The 17,117-nt window shown below is 40.1% G+C and overlaps 1 protein-coding gene across 3 annotated transcripts in view; it reads left to right on the top strand.

The window, feature by feature from the left end:
• Positions 1 to 994: 994 nt before the first annotated feature.
• The window catches only part of LHCGR (luteinizing hormone/choriogonadotropin receptor), an 86,108-nt gene continuing 69,985 nt past the window's right edge, over positions 995 to 17,117 (top strand). For all 3 annotated transcript variants that reach the window (XM_069954354.1, XM_069954355.1, XM_069954353.1), the window contains exon 1: positions 995 to 1,312. In XM_069954354.1, coding sequence (XP_069810455.1) covers positions 1,161 to 1,312 — 152 coding nt within the window. In that variant the 5' untranslated portion in view covers positions 995 to 1,160. The remainder of the gene's footprint in view (positions 1,313 to 17,117) is intronic.

The raw sequence follows: 17,117 nt of genomic DNA, 5'->3' as shown, positions 1-17,117 counted from the left end.
GAAGCCTCTGATAGTGTGACGGGATGACCAGGATCTGGCCGTGAATACACACTCGTATAGGCGTTGTATTATTAAGTCAGGCAGGAGATGAGCGGCAATCGCTTCCTTCTTTTCCCCCCGACCTGAATAAAGAAGCAGAAACAGCTATAAAAACACCAAAGTGTGTGTTCGCATGGGCACAACTATATGTAACACACAAGGGCACAACTATATGTAACACACAAGGGCACAACTATATGTAACACACAAGGGCACAACTATATGTAACACACAAGGGCACCACTATATGTAACACACAAGGGCACAACTATATGTAACACACAAGGGCACCACTATATGTAACACACAAGGGCACCACTATATGTAACACACAAGGGCACCACTATATGTAACACACAAGGGCACAACTGTATGTAACACACAAGGGCACCACTATATGTAACACACAAGGGCACCACTATATGTAACACACAAGGGCACCACTATATGTAACACACAAGGGCACCACTATATGTAACACACAAGGGCACCACTATATGTAACACACAAGGGCACCACTATATGTAACACACAAGGGCACCACTATATGTAACACACAAGGGCACAACTATATGTAACACACAAGGGCACCACTATATGTAACACACAAGGGCACCACTATATGTAACACACAAGGGCACAACTATATGTAACACACAAGGGCACCACTATATGTAACACACAAGGGCATCACTATATGTAACACACAAGGGCACCACTATATGTAACACACAAGGGCACCACTATATGTAACACACAAGGGCACCACTATATGTAACACACAAGGGCACCACTATATGTAACACACAAGGGCACCACTATATGTAACACACAAGGGCACCACTATATGTAACACACAAGGGCTGCTCACCGGTGATGGACTCGGAGTGAAATTTGAATTCTCCAAAGTTAAAGACAGGAGGAGCCCTGAGAGCGACGCGCGGTACACTGAGTAAGTGCAGACTAAAAATAGCCGGACGTCGGCTGCATGGAATACAAACTCCTCCATCTCCCGGCTCTAATTCACTTCAAACAAAAAAAAAAAATAAGTTAAAGACACAACAAAAGACAAGATGGAATTAAAATCCCATTGTTCCTAATCTCGTGAGGAGCATCTGAGCATGGAGAGCCGGACTGTGTGCTACCTCATGCTGTATGTGACTTACCTGCACCCTGCCTGCCCGGAGCCGACTGATGCCTGCCAGCTGTGTGACTGCAGCCGGGAGAGCCTGGTGTGCCCGCCACCTCCGCACCCTCCACCTGCCCTGGAGCTGTGAGTATCATCACCTACCTCTCACTATGGAGGCAACTGTCACGTGTCACCACCGCAACGTCTTATAGTCGTGTAACCGGGAAAGTTTCATTGTGTTATATTATAGAGATGAATGAATATTCCTATATACTGTATATACTGTATACACTCTGATTGGGTGACAGTGAGGTTCTATAGGAAGGTCTGTACAGTAGCTGACACCTAGAGATACAACTTCTTTATGGTTATACTGCTATGTGATATAGTAATATGGTTATACTGCTATGTGATATAGTAATATGGTTATACTGCTATGTGATATATGGTTATACTGCTATGTGATATAGTAATATGGTTATACTGCTATGTGATATAGTAATATGGTTATACTGCTATGTGATATATGGTTATACTGCTATGTGATATATGGTTATACTGCTATGTGATATATGGTTATACTGCTATGTGATATAGTAATATGGTTATACTGCTATGTGATATATGGTTATACTGCTATGTGATATATGGTTATACTACTATGTGATATAGTAATATGGTTATACTGCTATGTGATATAGAAATATGGTCATACTGCTATGTCTTATATGGTTATACTGCTATGTGATATAGTAATATGGTTATACTGCTATGTGATATAGTAATATGGTTATAAAGCTATGTGATATATGGTTATACTGCTATGTGATGTAGTAATATGGTTATACTGCTATGTAATATAGTAATATGGTTATACTGCTATGTGATATAGTAATATGGTTATACTGCTATGTGATATATGGTTATACTGCTATGTGATATAATAATATGGTTATACTGCTAAGTGATATATGGTTATACTGCTATGTGATATAGTAATATGGTTATACTGCTTTGTGATATAGTAATATGGTTATACTGCTATGTGATATAGTAATATGGTTATACTGCTATGTGATATATGGTTATACTGCTATGTGATATAGTAATATGGTTATACTGCTTTGTGATATAGTAATATGGTTATACTGCTATGTGATATAGTAATATGGTTATACTGCTATGTGTTATATGGTTATACTGCTATGTGATATATGGTTATACTGCTATGTGTTATATGGTTATACTGCTATGTGATATATGGTTATACTGCTATGTGATATATGGTTATACTGCTATGTGATATATGGTTATACTGCTATGTTATAAAGTAATATGGTTATACTGCTATGTGATATATGGTTATACTGCTATGTGATATAGTAATATGGTTATACTGCTATGTGATATAGTAATATGGTTATACTGCTATGTGATATAGTAACATGGTTATACTGCTATGTGATATATGGTTATACTGATATGTGATATATGGGTATACTGCTATGTGATATATGGTTATACTGCTAAGTGATATAGAAATATGGTTATACTGCTATGTGATATATGGTTATAATGCTATGTGATATAGTAATATGGTTATAGTGCTATGTGATATAGTAATATGGTTATACTGCTATGTGATATATGGTTATACTGCTATGTGATATAGTAATATGGTTATACTGCTATGTGATATATGGTTATAATGCTATGTGATATAGAAATATGGTTATAGTGCTATGTGATATAGTAATATGGTTATACTGCTATGTGATATATGGTTATACTGCTATGTGATATAATAATATGGTTATACTGCTATGTGTTATATGGTTATACTGCTATGTGATATATGGTTATACTGCTATGTGTTATATGGTTATACTGCTGTGATATATGGTTATACTGCTATGCTATATATGGTTATACTGCTATGTGATATAGTAATATGGTTATACTGCTATGTGATATATGGTTATACTGCTATGTTATAAAGTAATATGGTTATACTGCTATGTGATATATGGTTATACTGCTATGTGATATAGTAATATGGTTATACTGCTATGTGATATATGGTTATACTGCTATGTGATATATGGTTATACTGCTATGTGATATATGGTTATATTGGTATGTGATATAGTAATATGGTTATACTGCTATGTGATATAGTAATATGGTTATACTGCTATGTGATATAGTAATATGGTTATACTGCTTTGTGATATATGGTTATACAGCTATGTGATATATGTTTATACTGCTATGTGATATAGTAATATGGTTATACTGCTATGTGATATATGGTTATATTGGTATGTGATATATGGTTATACTGCTATGTGATATATGGTTATATTGGTATGTGATATAGTAATATGGTTATACTGCTATGTGATATAGTAATATGGTTATACTGCTATGTGATATATGGTTATACTGCTATGTGATATAGTAATATGGTTATACTGCTATGTTATATATGGTTATATTGGTATGTGATATAGTAATATGGTTATACTGCTATGTGATATGGTTATAATGCTATGTGATATATGGTTATACTGCTATGTGATATAGTAATATGGTTATAATGCTATGTGATATATGGTTATACTGCTATGTGATATAGAAATATGGTTATACTGCTATGTGATATATGGTTATAATGCTATGTGATCTAGAAATATGGTTATACTGCTATGTGATATATGGTTATAATGCTATGTGATATAGTAATATGGTTATAGTGCTATGTGATATAGTAATATGGTTATATTGCTATGTGATATATGGTTATATTGCTATGTGATATAGTAATATAGTTATACTACTATGTGATATAGTAATATGGTTATAAAGCTATGTGATATAGTAATATGGTTATACTGCTATGTGATATAGAAATATGGTTATACTGCTATGTGATATATGGTTATACTGCTATGTGATATAGTAATATGGTTATACTGCTATGTGATATATGGTTATACTGCTATGTGATATAGAAATATGGCCATACTGCTATGTGATATATGGTTATACTGCTATGTGATATAGTAATATGGTTATACTGCTATGTGATATATGGTTATACTGCTATGTGATATATGGTTATATTGGTATGTGATATATGGTTATACTGCTATGTTATATATGGTTATATTGGTATGTGATATAGTAATATGGTTATACTGCTATGTGATATATGGTTATACTGCTATGTGATATAGTAATATGGTTATAATGCTATGTGATATATGGTTATACTGCTATGTTATATATGGTTATACTGCTATGTGATCTAGAAATATGGTTATACTGCTATGTGATATAGTAATATGGTTATAGTGCTATGTGATATAGTAATATGGTTATATTGCTATGTGATATATGGTTATATTGCTATGTGATATATGGTTATACTGCTATGTGATATAGTAATATAGTTATACTACTATGTGATATAGTAATATGGTTATACTGCTATGTGATATAGTAATATGGTTATACTGCTATGTAATATAGAAATATGGTTATACTGCTATGTGATATATGGTTATACTGCTATGTGATATAGTAATATGGTTATACTGCTATGTGATATATGGTTATACTGCTATGTGATATAGAAATATGGTCATACTGCTATGTGATATATGGTTATACTGCTATGTGATATAGTAATATGGTTATACTGCTATGTGATATATGGTTATACTGCTATGTGATATAGTAATATGGTTATACTGCTATGTGATAAAGTAATATGGTTATACTGCTTTGTGATATAGTAATATGGTCATACTGCTATGTGATATATGATTATACTGCTATGTGATATAGTAATATGGTTATACTGCTATGTGATATATGGTTATACTGCTATGTGATATATGGTTATACTGCTATGTGATATAGTAATATGGTTATACTGCTATGTGATATATGGTTATACTGCTATGTGATATATGGTTATACTGCTATGTGATAAAGTAATATGGTTATACTGCTATGTGATATATGGTTATACTGCTATGTGATATAGTAATATGGTTATACTGCTATGTGATATAGTAATATGGTTATAATGCTATGTGATATATGGTTACACTGCTATGTGATATAGTAATATGGTTATACTGCTATGTGATATATGGTTATACTGCTATGTGATATAGTAATATGGTTATACTGCTATGTGATATAGTAATATGGTTATACTGCTTTGTGATATAGTAATATGGTCATACTGCTATGTGATATATGGTTATACTGCTATGTGATATAGTAATATGGTTATACTGCTATGTGATATAGTAATATGGTTATACTGCTATGTGATATATGGTTATACTGCTATGTGATATATGGTTATACTGCTATGTGATAAAGTAATATGGTTATACTGCTATGTGATATATGGTTATACTGCTATGTGATATATGGGTATACTGCTATGTGATATATGGTTATACTGCTATGTGATATAGTAATATGGTTATACTGCTATGTGATATAGTAATATGGTTATACTGCTATGTGATATAGTAATATGGTTATAATGCTATGTGATATATGGTTATACTGCTATGTGATATAGTAATATGGTTATAATGCTATGTGATATATGATTATACTGCTATGTGATATATGGTTATACTGCTATGTGATATATGGGTATACTGCTATGTGATATATGGCTATACTGCTATGTGATATAGAAATATGGTTATAATGCTATGTGATATAGTAATATGGTTATAATGCTATGTGATATATGGTTATACTGCTATGTGATATAGTAATATGGTTATAATGCTATGTGATATATGGTTATACTGCTATGTGATATATGGTTATAATGCTATGTGCTATATGGTTATACTGCTATGTGATATAGTAATATTGTTATTGTGCTATGTGATATATTAATATGGTTATACTGCTATGTGATATAGTAATATGGTTATTCTGCCATGTGATATAGTAATATGGTTATACTGCTATGTGATATAGAAATATGGTTATACTGCTATGTGATATAGTAATATGGTTATACTGCTATGTGATATATGGTTATACTGCTATGTGATATAGAAATATGGTTATACTGCTATGTGATATAGAAATATGGTCATACTGCTATGTGATATATGGTTATACTGCTATTTGATATAGTAATATGGTTATACTGCTATGTGATATTGTAATATAGTTATACTGCTTTGTGATATAGTAATATGGTTATACTGCTATGTGATATATGGTTATACTGCTATGTGATATATGGTTATACTGCTATGTGTTATATGGTTATACTGCTATGTGATATAGTAATATGGTTATACTGCTATGTGATATATGGTTATACTGCTATGTGATATATGGTTATATTGGTATGTGATATAGAAATATGGTTATACTGCTATGTGATATAGTAATATGGTTATACTGCTATGTGATATATGGTTATACTGCTATGTGATATATGGTTATACTGCTATGTGATATAGAAATATGGTTATACTGCTATGTGATATATGGTTATACTGCTATGTGATATATGGTTATACTGCTATGTGATATATGGTTATACTGCTATGTGATATAGTAATATGGTTATACTGCTATGTGATATATGGTTATACTGCTATGTGATATAGTAATATGGTTATACTGCTATGTGATATATGGTTATACTGCTATGTGATATATGGTTATACTGCTATGTGATATATGGTTATACTGCTATGTGATATAGTAATATGGTTATACTGCTATGTGATATATGGTTATACTGCTATGTGATATAGTAATATGGTTATACTGCTATGTGATATATGGTTATACTGCTATGTGATATAGTAATATGGTTATACTGCTATGTGATATATGGTTATACTGCTATGTGATATATGGTTATACTGCTATGTGATATAGTAATATGGTTATACTGCTATGTGATATATGGTTATACTGCTATGTGATATAGTAATATGGTTATACTGCTATGTGATATATGGTTATACTGCTATGTGATATATGGTTATACTGCTATGTGATATAGTAATATGGTTATACTGCTATGTGATATAGTAATATGGTTATACTGCTATGTGATATATGGTTATACTGCTATGTGATATAGTAATATGGTTATACTGCTATGTGATATATGGTTATACTGCTATGTGATATATGGTTATACTGCTATGTGATATAGTAATATGGTTATACTGCTATGTGATATAGTAATACCTAATACTGACCAGATATTGTATATAGGCCTTACTGCATAGGTTGTCAAACAAAATAACGTGTAAACCTGTGGGGGGGGTCATGTCTCTGGGCGGGGGGGGGGGGGGGGGGACTTGTACTCATGATCAAAGACTCAGAATAAGATTATTGGTGAAAATTGTTTTATTTCAAATCAGCTGGTGTCAGATGGTTGTATAGATTTGTAATTTACTTCTATTTAAAAAATCTCAAGTCTTCTAATGCTTATCAGCTGCTGTATGTCCTGCAGGAAGTGGTGTATTCTTTCCAGTCTGACACAGTGCTTTTTATTACAATTTTTCAAAATTTGATGCAACCAAAAATGCGTATTTTTGCACTTTGGAATTTTTTTGCACTTACGCCGTTTACCATGAGGGATCATGAATTAAATAAATTAATATTTCGGGTGATTACGCATGCGGCAATACCAAACATGTTTATTTATTTATTTATTTTTGTTTATAACATGGGAAAAGGGGGGTGATTTGGAATTTTATTAGGGGAGGGGGTTATTTATTATTAAAAACGCTTTATTCTTTTTTTACCAACAGTAATTAGAAGCCCCCTGGGGGACTCCTATATACACAGCACTGATCCCCCTGGGGAATTCATATATACACAGCACTGATCCCCCTGGGGGACTCCTATATACACAGCACTGATCCCCCTGGGGAATTCCTATATACACAGCACTGATCCCCCTGGGGGACTCCTATATACACAGCACTGATCCCCCTGGGGACTTCTATATGCACAGCACTGATCCCCCTGGGGGACTTCTATATACAAAGCACTGATCCCTCTGGGGGCTCCTATATACACAGCACTGATCCCTCTGGGGGCTCCTATATACACAGCACTGATCCCCATGGGGGACTCCTATATACACAGCACTGAACCCCCTGGGGACTTCTATATACACAGCACTGATCCCCATGGGGGACTCCTATATACACAGCACTGAACCCCCTGGCGACTTCTATATACACAGCACTGATCCCCCTGGGGGACTTCTATATACACAGCACTGATCCCCCTGGGGGCTCCTATATACACAGCACTGATCCCTCTGGGGGCTCCTATATACACAGCACTGATCCCCATGGGGGACTCCTATATACACAGCACTGAACCCCCTGGGGACTTCTATATACACAGCACTGATCCCCCTGGGGGACTTCTATATACACAGCACTGATCCACCTGGGGGACTTCTATATACACAGCACTGCCGCATGACGGGTATATCAATCTATAGGTTATATAGGTTATCAGTCTATTATTTTAATCTCTATATATGACAGATTAGGATAAAGATTGCAGAGAAGGGACCCCGACAGATCAGACATATATGGTACAATACATGAAAAGATTACAGCCGTCTATTGGGGAGAACTCAATTATATCATATTGTTTTACAACTAAAACAAAAAGTTTATTGTGTCACACTGATATGTAAACAAATGGGATTGATTGGAGCTCCGAGGTGAGACCCCTCCCAATTTCTAGATATAGTCAGTAGACGATTACCCCCCCCCCCCCCGCGCGCGCATGCGCTCAACGTCTTACAATGGAGCCGCCTAATGCAATCGGGAGTCAGATAAGCAGCATAAAGCAAGAGAGGCAGCTTACACCCCGCTCTGTATTCAAACCTCTATGGGAAATTTTTTTCTTTATTATTTTTTTTTTCTTACGCCACTGTGCTGCATAGTTTAGGGATATACAAAAAGTTAATCTATAAGGAAACACAAGTTGATATTCACGCTGTAAACAGTAAAGCGGAAGATACAGAACCGGCTGTGTTTCTACTCCATGGAGTGATCAATGGAAGAAAAAAAAGTATGGTTACAGTTTTTTCCATGGAGAATTTTGTTTTTTTTTTCTTTCAGGATCTGTAGCTTCCCCCTGAGATCTCCGATCTTTAGAACAGGATACGGTATATAGAAGCGAACGAGCTCAGAAAGTCTATCCCTTCTCTCTTATTTATTGCACAATAATATCTTATTCCCTTAGTCGGGAAAAGACGCCGTCCGGGTCGCTAGAATACACAGAGAAAATGAACCTATAAACGTTAGTCGGCTTTCAGGAGCTGCTGGACACCAACACTCGCCTAATGTCCCGAGACAATGGGTCCTAGTGCCGCCGTCCCTTATGGAGACCACATCTCCGCACAGGATCTACCATCCATTGATGTACATACAGACAATGGAAATTCTGCTTTGGTTGGATTGCAATGAAAAATACAATTCGGTCTCGGTTTTTGTCCAGAAGAAGAAGGTACGATTCAAAGTTCACTACGGCAGTAGGCTATCTGAGTTCTGGACGGCGTTCCATCTTCCGCAGACAGGATTGTGTTTACACACTTACTTCCATGCCATTAATTCGTCCACTGTAGCTTTTAGCCGTGCGTTGTATCCCCGCATCACTGCCAGCCGAGAGTCTTCCAGCTGCCGTATCTAGGAGCTGTCAAGCTACCAAGGATTTTCTTCTGATACCTAAACTCGGAGATCCGCACCCACACTATAGGACCCAGTAACGGGACAAGAGCTAAGAGCGAATGAGGGGGCACTTGTAGACTGATCAAAAAAATTACTTCAACCCCACCGCTCAGGTCCCCGCTGTTCGCATTTCTGGCTCCTGATTGGGAATAACAGAGCAATTGGCTGACGGAAACTTCTGACTGGGTGCATTGATTCTCCACATTGCAAATGAATCTGATGCAAATAGTGATCGAGAAAAGTCCGTTGTATCATCTATTCTCACATGTAATGCTCAGGATAGTTGTTTCCCTTACCAGATAAAATCCAAATCATCACAGGTAAAACGGGTTCAAAATTCAAAAGTGTCCACCGCTGCAGTCCTCTATCTGTCTTCACTATCATCGCTCAGCCAATCAGCAGCTGCAGCAATGTCCCGCCTCAGTTGGCTAATTGGCAATAGTGAAGACAGATAGAAGACCAGACCAGTAAGGGGCCTATTCCACCAAGCGATAATCGGCCGATTATCGCTCAGTGGAATAGAGACAACGATCAGCCGTTGATCATGTCATCGGCTGATTGTTTATTTAGGTGCAGACCTAAAACCATTGGGCACCGACTGTGCATCGCTACGTGGAATAGCGGTGTACGGTCGGTGCCCGATGATTTAAAAACAGCATACATTACCTATCCATGCTGCAGGGCTTCTCCTGCGCTCCTTTTCTCCGGGTTCTGTGCGCAGCAGCAGCTTCGGATCGGCCTGTCTGAGCTGACAGACCTCTCAGCCAATCATTGGCCAGGACCGCCGTGTCTAGTGATTGGCTGAGCGGTCTGTCCGTTTAAACAGGCTGCACCGAAGCTGCGGGAGACCGGCAGCCTGGATAGGTAAAGTATGATGCTTAAACAAGGGCTCCAAGGACATCGGTAACAATGTCCAGGCAGCACTTGTTTCAAGATTCTCGACCCGTGGACTAGGCCCAGTAAGTGAGCGCCGATCTCGCAGATCGGAGCGAGTTTACATTGTTGATCGGGTCCCATCGGCCCGTGTAATAGGACCCTAATTCAGGTCTCCATGGATACAAAGATGAAGTCAGACAATGAGGCATTATCATTTGATTGTGTCTCCATATACATAGAGACCCGACATTCCGGATTAGCTGAGGATCTCCCTACTGATCCGGAAGGGCTGATCATCGACCAGCTGTCACTTTCAGATTAACCAGGTACCTGGCGCTCTGCTAAGCAGGAGGCACCTGGTAAATACTGGAGTCTCCTATTATTTTCAATAAGGCTTACTCCCGTCTAGCACTCGTCTTGAGTATTTTTGTGCTCGCTTATCTCTACAAGTAACACAATCTCCTTAATTTTGCAAACAAATGCAAGGAGTAAACTTGTGCAGGGCACCGCAAGCCAAAACTATGGGTAACGGGCTGAATGGGGGACCCCTCCTTGCTCCTGCAACTGGTAAGGAAAGAGAACAAAAAACAGACTTTATGAACCCAAAATACTGGGCTTGAGATTTGTAACTAGAGTTTTTCTATGGATTATGAAGTGAATAGGTAGCGGTCCATGTGGGGTGCAACACATCATCAAATCAGATGGGGACATTTATCATTTGCACAATCATTCATGAGCTTGCACACTTTTCACATGCTGTGCAAAAATCTCGGGTCCATGCCCAAAGTTTACCACCAAGCCATGGCCCTCGAGAAATCTTATGCAATGCACTTTTTCTTTTGGCTAAAAAAGCTACGCCAGGGTCTGACAGGAGGACTACTGCACAACATTTTAGCACAAAACAAAAGCGCACATGATAAATCAGGCTAAAAACCTGAACCACGCCTCCTCCGAATAAAAAATTTCAAAAATAGCGTAGCCGGCACAAACTGCTCAAAAACTGGGCAAACGCCTTGATAAATGTTGCTTCAAAAATGTACAATGTTCTCAAAAACATCAAATTAGCCAAAGACAATCATGTATGCGCCCCTAAAAAAATAAGCAAAATAAGATTATTGTTTTATAAGGCGACATTTTTGGAAAACTACAAGGAGGAAGGTGTCCCCAACCATAAAGGAGATCTCCGCGTCCTTCCTAAACAAACACCATTAGAATATTCATGCAAGGCTGCCGACATATTCACAACAAATAATAGAAATGGCTGCATGGTAGGTTGTGGTGCCAGGCAAAGCGATACAAGACGCGGCTGCGAGGATCCTTTCGTGGACTCGATAGCATCATTTCTCACTTTTAGCTTCCTCTCCGCTCTTCTCTACGGCTTTTAAGGTCTGGAAGTAAAGAGGTGATTTTAGGGAAAAGGCAATACTGAAAAAACGCAGTGAGCCGTAAACTTGCTTACAATTTTATGAGGCATTTGAAAGAAAAGATTTCTTCTCTTTTTTTATGAAAAAAGTGCCATTTCCCACAATTATGGTTTTCGACTCAATTTCACTGCGACGTTCCCACATTCATGCTTGCTGAATTTATAGACGCTCTCTGCTGTAGGGAATCGGTTTCGTGCCGATGCTGATAATACTATCAGGGGGCAAAGCTTTTTGTTACTCATTTTTTCCCAGAAAATAGAATAAAAAAATCACAGACCACAATTTTTTCGATAGCACATCAACAAAGCAAACGCAATATGATGGCATGAGTCCCAGAGAAGCCACATTTAAAGGGGCAGTCCAGTAATTAGAAAAAATTATTCCGGTTCCGAGTTCCGGTTACTTCTCTATCCTATGACTATTGCTGGAATCACACGCAGCAGTTTTTGAGCCGAAAGTGGATTCTAATGGGCTGGAAAATATACAGGGAGGACTTCTACTTCTCTTCCCTGTTGGATTCTCTTCAGGTTTTGGCACAAAGACTGCGGCGTCTGATCCCGGCATACGGCCTGCATGCAGCTCTGCTGATTCGGATGTGGATTGTTGGGCGGCAGGGTGAATTGTATTCCGTTTTTTCCCATCTGGGAAACCGTTTGATTCGTGTGATTTCACATTGTATTTCAACTATATTTTAACTTATTGGCAGAAACTGACACTGAAGTCATAAATGCAAAGGGTTAACTGTATCTTTATGCTGACTGACTGTGCCCCCTGCCTATGAGAAAGTACGTCTGGTCACCTCCCTCTTCTAAGCCAATCAGAGCATACCAAGTATCATACCAAGTATACCTATCTCTCTGAACCAATCAGTGTTTGAGTTACCTCAAGAGTCTCTCCACCAATGGGAATCTTCCCTGTAGCACATAAATGGATGGACTGAGATCTGTGGGCATGTTCTATAGTGAGAATCAGAACGAGAGACAGTCAGATAATGAGCCTTCCCAGGGGGCTGATGGTTGTTTCAGTGATCCAGTCAGAGTCTGTTCCGGTGTTCCTGTATACCAGATCTGCAGTGCTGATCACCTAAGGTGCGACTACCGCCGAGTCCACGCTACCAGGTCCTTCATTGTCTCTCATCTTCGTGTCTTCATCCAGGGTTGGAGAACTGTGCTCTTGTGTATGGGCTCCCTGGCTCCACCATCTTTCTTCAGGCCTCTGGTCACAGACGGTACAGATCGGCTCCTGTATATGCCCCTCAGGTGTCGTGTGACAGTTTCAACAGAATTCCCTGCGAGTAAGATTTTCTCTCTCTTCTCTCAATGCACAGCAAGCCAAACTGTGCAGGACCCTGTCAGTAGAGTCTGATTCTAAATGGACTGACTACTCCTTAAGTAGTCGCCTATCTCCCTAAAGTCTCCTCTTTAAAGTCATAACGCTCAAGTCAGGTATAACCTTTCCCATCACAAATTCTTCCAAAACTAAAGTCTCCAGTTTCCCTGCTGGCAGCAGAGAGGCTATTTAAAGGGAAAGTGACCAGCTGACTACCTGTAAGACCATGATGGCACAATCAGGTTTGTATTGTATTGGACTGTATTTAAGAAACTGTTCAGTAGAGTTTTGGGGGGGAGAACTGTATTTTGACAAAAGTTTTTGTAGATGTGGAAGTTCGGTAGCGCATCACTCTGACCCGTGACAACAGCGATGACATCGGCACTACAATACCCAGCTAGCCTGCACTACAACACCCAGCTAGCCTGCACTACAACACCCAGCTAGCCTGTACAACACCCAGCTCGCCTGCACAACAACACCCATCTAGCCTGCACTACAACACCCAGCTTGCCTGCACTACAACACCCAGCTCGCCTGCACTACAACACCCAGCTCGCCTGAACTACAACACCCAGCTCGCCTGAACTACAACACCCAGCTCGCCTGCACTACAACACCCATCTAGCCTGCACTACAACACCCAGCTAGCCTGCACTACAACACCCAGCTCGCCTGAACTACAACACCCATCTAGCCTGCACTACAACACCCAGCTAGCCTGCACTACAACACCCAGCTAGCCTGCACTACAACACCCATCTAGCCTGCACTACAACACCCAGCTAGCCTGCACTACAACACCCAGCTCGCCTGAACTACAACACCCAGCTCGCCTGAACTACAACACCCAGCTCGCCTGCACTACAACACCCATCTAGCCTGCACTACAACACCCAGCTAGCCTGCACTACAACACCCAGCTCGCCTGCACTACAACACCCAGCTCGCCTGAACTACAACACCCAGCTAGCCTGCACTACAACACCCAGCTCGCCTGCACTACAACACCCATCTAGCCTGCACTACAACACCCATCTAGCCTGCACTACAACACCCATCTAGCCTGCACTACAACACCCAGCTCGCCTGAACTACAACACCCATCTAGCCTGCACTACAACACCCAGCTCGCCTGAACTACAACACCCAGCTAGCCTGCACTACAACACCCAGCTCGCCTGAACTACAACACCCAGCTAGCCTGCACTACAACACCCAGCTCGCCTGCACTACAACACCCAGCTAGCCTGCACTACAACACCCATCTAGCCTGCACTACAACACCCATCTAGCCTGCACTACAACACCCAGCTCGCCTGCACTACAACACCCATCTAGCCTGCACTACAACACCCATCTAGCCTGCACTACAACACCCAGCTCGCCTGAACTACAACACCCAGCTAGCCTGCACTACAACACCTTCTGCAGATCCCCCAGCGCTTGGCCTCTCACAGATCCCGGAGCGACAGGTTGTTGTGCATTGTGTTACACACCTTTATATGCTCATAGTGGCTGTAGATGTTTTTGTTTTTCCTGGTGTATCCCCTGATAAAGCTTCCCACATTGTGGGTTTCTCCTGTACGCGGACACTTTGGCCTCACATCCTCTTTCTCAGTTTTCATCCTAATTAAATGAAGCAACAAGAGATAAAGGAGAGAAGTTTATTTTTGCTCAGTTTGTTTTGTCTGGAAACGACTCCTATTCATGATGATAATGCGATGGGATTCTACATCTGTACAATGTATTGTTATATATTGCTGCACTTATAATAAAGAGCCTATTCTTACCCATCACGCTCCCCCGAGGTCCTCCTGTCTCGTCTTAGGGTCCCCCCTCATCCGGCCTACTCTGAGACAGACTCATCTCAGCAGTGACAGCCCACTCAGCCAATCACTGGCCCCAGCGCTGTCCTGGCTGTCAGTGATTGGCTGAGCAGGCTGTCCTGGCTGTCAGTGATTGGATGAACAGGCTGTCCTGGCTGTCAGTGATTGGGTGAGTGGGTTGTCCTGGCTGTCAGTGATTGGCTTAGCGGGCTGTCCTGGCTGTCAGTGATTGGATGAGCAGGCTGTCCTGGCTGTCAGTGATTGGATGAGCAGGCTGTCCTGGCTGTAAGTGATTGGATGAGCGGGTTTTCCTGGCTGTCAGTGATTGGCTTAGCGGGCTGTCCTGGCTGTTCGTGATTGGCCAAGCAGGCTGTCCTGGCTGTCAGTGATTGGATGAGCAGGCTGTCCTGGCTGTCAGTGATTGGATGAGCGGGTTGTCCTGGCTGTCAGTGATTGGCTTAGCGGGCTGTCCTGGCTGTCAGTGGTTGGATGAGTGGGCTGTCCTGGCTGTCAGTGATTGGATGAGCGGGCTGTCCTGGCTGTCAGTGATTGGATGAGCAGGCTGTCCTGGCTGTCAGTGATTGGATGAGCAGGCTGTCCTGGCTGTCAGTGATTGGATGAGCAGGCTGTCCTGGCTGTCAGTGATTGGATGAGCAGGCTGTCCTGGCTGTCAGTGATTGGATGAGCAGGCTGTCCCTGTGTGGTGAGGTAAGAATAGGCTCTTTATTATTTTCTAAATAAGCAATAATAAAGCAGCAATATATTAAAACTTTTAAAAGACCAGAGTATACTCATCTTTTAACTTAAAGGGGTGCTCTGGTGAAAATATCTTTCTTTAAAATCAACTGCTTATATAGAAGAGAAGTTATAGAGATTTGTAATTTATTAACAAATCTCCAGTCTTCACCCTTTATACAGTATAGCAACCCTACCCCCCTATATACAGTACAGTATAGCACCCCTATATACAGTATAGCCCCCACCCCCTATATACAGTATAGCACCCCTATATACAGTAAAGCAACCCTACCCCCTATATACAGTATAGCACCCCTATATACAGTATAGCACCCCTATATACAGTATAGCAACCCTATATACAGTATAGCAACCCTACCCCCTATATACAGTATAGCAACCCTATATACAGTATAGCACCCCTACCCCCTATATACAGTAAAGCATCCCTACCCCCAATATACAGTATAGCACCCCTATATACAGTATAGCAACCCTATATACAGTATAGCACCCCTACCCCTATATACAGTATAGCACCCCTACCCCCTATACACAGTATAGCACCCCTACCCCCTATATACAGTATAGCACCCCTATATACAGTATAGCACCCCTACCCCCTATATACAGTATAGCACCCCTACCCCCTATATACAGTATAGCACCCCTACCCCCTATATACAGTATAGCACCCCTACCCCCTATATACAGTATAGTGATGGCAGACTATGCTATTCTTTTTCTCTTGCCTCCTTATGTTGTAGTGAAGCAGAATACAGTGAATTCTATATCCATGTCTGGGCACACAACGTATAGGCCATCATATACATCAATGTGCAATGTCTCATTCAAGAGGCTCGGAACACAGGACTAGCCGGATATCCATCCGGGAAGGGACCAGCCGGGGGCGGCTCCTGTAGGGAAACCACCAAATCCACCATATTAAGTGGCCCTATAAGTCAGTGTA

The sequence above is a fragment of the Dendropsophus ebraccatus genome, chromosome 15 (assembly GCF_027789765.1).
Source record: "Dendropsophus ebraccatus isolate aDenEbr1 chromosome 15, aDenEbr1.pat, whole genome shotgun sequence".
Taxonomy (NCBI): Eukaryota; Metazoa; Chordata; class Amphibia; order Anura; family Hylidae; genus Dendropsophus; species Dendropsophus ebraccatus.
The sequence above is the reverse complement of the archived record's forward strand: the minus strand, read 5'-3'. Positions and strand labels throughout refer to the sequence as shown.